This window comes from Rhododendron vialii, chromosome 9a, assembly GCF_030253575.1.
Source record: "Rhododendron vialii isolate Sample 1 chromosome 9a, ASM3025357v1".
Taxonomy (NCBI): Eukaryota; Viridiplantae; Streptophyta; class Magnoliopsida; order Ericales; family Ericaceae; genus Rhododendron; species Rhododendron vialii.
In genome coordinates this window covers 33,978,806-33,983,969 of record NC_080565.1, presented here as the reverse complement: position 1 = coordinate 33,983,969, position 5,164 = coordinate 33,978,806, and the positions used below count along the sequence as shown (strand labels likewise).

The 5,164-nt window shown below is 38.6% G+C and overlaps 1 protein-coding gene across 1 annotated transcript; it reads right to left on the bottom strand.

The window, feature by feature from the left end:
* LOC131300272 (probable small nuclear ribonucleoprotein F) lies at positions 1-4,545 on the bottom strand. The gene is made up of 5 exons (XM_058326019.1): positions 4,400-4,545; positions 3,327-3,414; positions 3,122-3,159; positions 2,599-2,663; positions 1-379 (listed from the first exon to the last, which is right to left on the bottom strand). The coding sequence occupies exons 1-5, from the start codon at positions 4,403-4,405 to the stop codon at positions 307-309; spliced, it is 270 nt and encodes an 89-aa protein (XP_058182002.1). The 5' UTR covers positions 4,406-4,545; the 3' UTR covers positions 1-306.
* Between the last annotated feature and the right edge of the window lie 619 nt (positions 4,546-5,164).

Here is a 5,164-nt window from a genome sequence, read left to right as displayed (position 1 = left end):
TTCACTTGAACAAGAAGATTCAGCGACTATAAAATCAGAATTGTCGTTACATTCATCCCAATGCCTAACATCTCGATATGCTCAAGTGTCTGGGCCATGGAGAACCCATTACGCACTTACGCCTAGATGATTGTAAATTGTATACGGAAAAATTGCGCAACATAAAGTACTAAACTGCTACAATATTTTCAGGACTAGATCAGGCACAATACACAACCTGGCAAGGGTAAATGATATAGATTTCTGATAGAAACCGAACTTCTCAATTGTGGGCCAGGCCAGGAAGTCACCTTGGAAACCCATCAGTTAGTCTTCTGGTTCGGCTTCTTCTATATCTTCATCCTCAGGTACACCGCGAAGATAGAGAACATTGTTACACCTGCAGATCAATAAGGCTAGAGGGAGTTAATTCATCTGAATAAATGATGTACGCACTGAATTTCCAAACATGATACTTAATAGCCATGTAACTATTCCCCACTCCCATAAGAGGCAGTCGAGAAAATGAGCAGTTGAAACAATAATTCAGACACATGAGGAAGAGGACTACCCTTTATAAATGACCTTCAAGAAAAACAGTGTTCTAAAAGAAGGATTTAATCGGCGATTAATCGGAAATTAGGCCTAACCGATTAGATTAATGCCTAGAAGGTTGAATTAGTAGGTCAGGAGGTTAATCGGAGTTAGTCGGCGATTAACCGGCGATTAGTCAGTCGGCGTCTAGCGGCGATAAGTCGATTAATCGGTTAATGGGCGATTAGTCGGCTATCGGCGATTAATAGGGGTAAAATCTATAATTTTGGAAAATCAAGGGGTGTAACTGTTATATACTCATACCAGTTTAAGGGCTTTGAATCACAGTTTTTAGGGCTTGTTCAACACCCAGTCATCGATTGATCGATCTCGGAGTCACTTGTCATATCTCTGTGTAAAACACGAGATCTCCAAGCCGCCTTATCGCCTCTCTCTCTCTCTCTCAAATTCGAGATCTCTTCTCACTCCACGTCTCCACCGACCTCGAACATTAGTGTTTTTTTTTATAAAAGCCCATACCCATATTGACACGTTAGTGAATCTAGAAACAAAGTGTAGTAATATTTTTTATTAAATCTTAACACAAAGTGTAGTATTGTTTGGTGTATATAAATAAAGTTATTATAATTGGTAAGTGACTAATAAATGAACGGTTCATACCCAATACCAGTTGGTTTTATAATCATGTTAACAGTTTTCTGCAAAGGCGAGATTTCTATGTCATATTTGAAAATCAATTGATGTTGTTGGATTGATAGATGAATGTTCAATTTTTTATGAGAGTTGTCATTGGGGAGTATTTATATATAAATAAATAAAAACCCAACTAATTGCTACAAGCCGATTAATCAGCGATTAATAGGTCTCGAAGCTCGAAGGTGGTCGACCGAGCGATGAACCCCGAGCGACTTTTAGAACATTTTAGAAAAGTCAATCCCAAGATGGGAAGTAAACTCTTTGATCATTCATACATTCATCAAGGTTCGACGCTATTCTAGAATACCTAAACTGACTAACAATACATGATTTTCCGGAGTACATAATCATGTGGTCCTAGGGTCTTTCATAGCCATTAGCTATTCTTAATGAAACTGGGATTTGTGACTTATGTGCATATAATCTATAGTTATGTGTGCCACAACACAACTGTGATTCATTCAAGAGAGCACAAAATACAACCATTAAGGTACATCAATTAACTATAAGAGCCCAAATTATCCCTGCAACAATATCTACAACCCCTGCAACGATATTTCTACTGGATCCAAAAGAACTATGACGGGGTATTTACAGGTTGTCGAGTTCACCCTTGAACTGCCAACAGAACTGAAACTTTTCGGTTGCAACTTTACTCACCTGCTGCTGACCGAACAAATGGTTGAAATTGACCGAATCAGTCTAGGTCAGGTGGGCTTGTTTTTGTAAAGGCATTTGATTATGGTTAGGTATGAGCTTGAAGAAGAGGAGAGTGGCAGTGATGGAGGGAAGAGACGCACATGTGTGGGTGTGAATGTGCATGAGAGAGAGAGAGAGAGAGAGAGAGAGAGAGAGAGAGGAGACGTAGCCCCCGCACGAATGAGAGATTGAGAGAGGGTTTTGATATGGTTGCCATTGCCTACCAGTAAGAGAGGGAGAAGGACACTGCCATATGGTCGAGCAGGGACAGAGATAGGGCCTAAACAAGTTGACCTCATGGGCAGCAGTGAGAGAGAGAGAGAGAGAGAGAGAGAGTCACGCGGGATGGGAAGGTTGAAGAGAGGAGGTTTTAGGGTTGAGGAAGGCAGTAAGGTGTTGAGAGATTTTCCACAGAGAGAGAGACAGAGAGAGAAGCATTGGTTCGATCAGAGACTGAGACGAGGGAGAATGACAGAGAGGAGAGACCGATATCCGGCACCCCTAATCTCCTCAGCTAATACAGTTTTGCCACATGTGCCCTCATATAATGTACATGTAAGTGCGGTCATTTCAGGTTAATCGGGCGCATACAATAAACAAATTTGCCACACAAGAAACCAAAACATTTGACGGCTGGCCGGCACAGTTTCATAATTCAAATGAAGTTACCTGATCAGAATCTCTCCAAGGTTTCCAGTGAACTGTCCCTCTATATACTCTTCGCTGTTGGCCAGCTGCAGAAAAGCTTCAATTAATATAAAGGTGGAATTTAGGAAATGTAGTAGCAATGCTGCATTGCAGCGAAAGGTTGAATTAGCTAAATACTGCCATAAACAAAAAAAAGAATTAGCTAAATACTTCTTCTTTTTTGTGAACAGCAAAGAAGAATTAGCTAAAAACAATTCTTATTTAAGGCATTGTCATGGCATGAATCATGAGAAGGAAAGAAGAATAAATAGTTTCAACTTCCACTCAATTAATTAAATATGCTTCACAACGATATTAAAGCATGATACAATCTTACACCGCATAAACTATACAACATGGTAGCTGAGGAACTGTAAATCATCCCATTATATGAAACAAACGATTCACATGTTTCAAGAATACGCACACATGCATGCATTCAGAACGTAATACCTCCAGAGTAAAAAAACATACATGAAAAGGAAAATACAGTTCAGAGTAATACCTGGAGGTTCATGTATGAATCCACTGAGACGAGAAAACCTGAAAACAGATATAAAAGCAAAAAAACTGAATCTAATGGTGGATAACAAGACCTCAAGAAAAAGAAAAGGAGAAGGTGAAAAAGGATATATTTACTACTTGATACACGAGTCAAGCTCACATTCACATAATTGTACAGAAACATACAATCATTGAAAGTCTCATACCTTTGTATTCCATTCCCCACTTGAGTTTCACAATGACCCTCTTTCCAGTCAAATTGTTCAGGAAAGGTTTTGGATTGACTGGTACCGTCTGCAACATTCAGATGAAAAAAATAAAAATGCAAGGCAAGAGCAACTTTGTATACCATGGAAATTCACAGACTTCCGGATCATAAAATTCAATAAAGAATCATGCACTTAAGTACACTTGTGTCAAACAAAAGAAGGAAAAAAGAAGCACAAGATGTATGTTGCCAGATATCTAGGCAATGATGCCAGGAATTAAAGTTAGGAGGAATAACAGAATCCATGCATCAATCAAACATACATAAATGCTGCGTAGTATCTTCCACATCTTACCAACAATACAAATAATTGAGGTCTCGATACTCGAAGTCTAAACAAACAACTAAATATAGTAAGGGAAACCGAAGAATTAAGTATCAATCTATCATTCAACAAACACAGCTAGTGACATGAGATTGATATATGTAGAAAACTATGATTCAATCCTCTTTATTCCATCAACATCAAAAAAATGCAAAATTGCTTGTGTTAGTTCGTTAAAAAATCAAGCTTGAGCATCTTTTGAAGGTTGTTAAGCTTTCAAACCAAGGTCAAACAAAATAAGCTACTACTCAACTTATACAGCTAACAACATACAAAAAAAAAAAAAAATTCAAGCTACTCGAGATTGGCTTGTCTCATAGACAAGCTAAGCTTGAACAAGTTTTGAACCTCGTTTTAAGTTTTCAAGCTCCGCTTGAACATTGCTCGGCTTGCTCATATATCTCCCCATCATCAAAACAAAACCTTTATGGTCAGGGAACAAGAATCTTTTGAAGCTATACGAAAGTCCATCTCCTTAAAAGAATCTATACCCACGTAAAACTCACAGAATGACAGAATAACAATGAAACATTCAAAAGCTTTCTCTCGGAGGCATAAACGCCAGCGCAGTTCACGAAATTCTACAGATAATAACACATTGCGAAACGATGTAGAGGAAATATATTTTTTTGAAACAATTATCTCAAGAAAAAAACTGGAACAATGTGCAGCGGAATACGACTTACTGCCATCGGAGAAGACAATCGGAGCAAACCGCGCTTGGGATTGGAAGTTCGATTGGGATTTAGGGTTTTGGAGCGAGAAAACGGCGGGTTTTTAAAGTTTTAACCTAGGGGCAGAGAGAGTCGGGTTTCGGTGGAGCCGATTTGGATGCGCAACCCGAGCCCGCTTAAACGGTACCTTTATTGAAACGGGCTGGATTCTTTTACCCGGTTGACCCAACTACATATATTGTCTTGGACCCCTTAGTTAGTAGAATTCTTATGGGCTATTCCAAGCCCGACCAGCCGACCCGACATTATTCTCTCTACAATTTACTCGGGTAAATAAATTTTGCAGTTTAACTTCTTGATAACCATGCTAGAGTCACTTGGTTTGTATCGATCATTTTCGGTAAAGAAGCCTTGTCAATGGTAGAATTACCGTGACAACTATTCATCAATATCTTGCATGATCAATTTATCGTTGGATGTATCATTCATTTGATTTGATTGTATTATTTGTCTTCACGTGTGCAATTTGTCTTTTTTTTCAGTTGCATTAGATGCACACAGTAGATTGTAATATTCTCTTAGGAAAAAATTCAAAAAAACCGTTGAACTTACACCGCAATGTCCCATAGGCTTCTAAACTTAACGCATTTTCAATTTAACCTTCAAAGTTTACAAAAAAACTTACAATTAAGCCTTTATCGTCATCTTCTGTCAAGTTATAAACGGGGAATGTTGATGTGTCCCTCCCCCTTTTGTTTTGGAGGGAAATTTCTTTAC

Bases quoted from the DNA above. Each gene is read 5' to 3' on its own strand.
- LOC131300272 (XM_058326019.1), bottom strand. The intron at 3,160-3,326 runs GTATGAGACTTT...ATCTGTTTTCAG, and splicing joins GTGGGGAATGGAATACAAAG to GTTTTCTCGTCTCAGTGGAT. The intron at 380-2,598 runs GTAACTTCATTT...ATTGATCTGCAG, and splicing joins CTTGGAGAGATTCTGATCAG to GTGTAACAATGTTCTCTATC.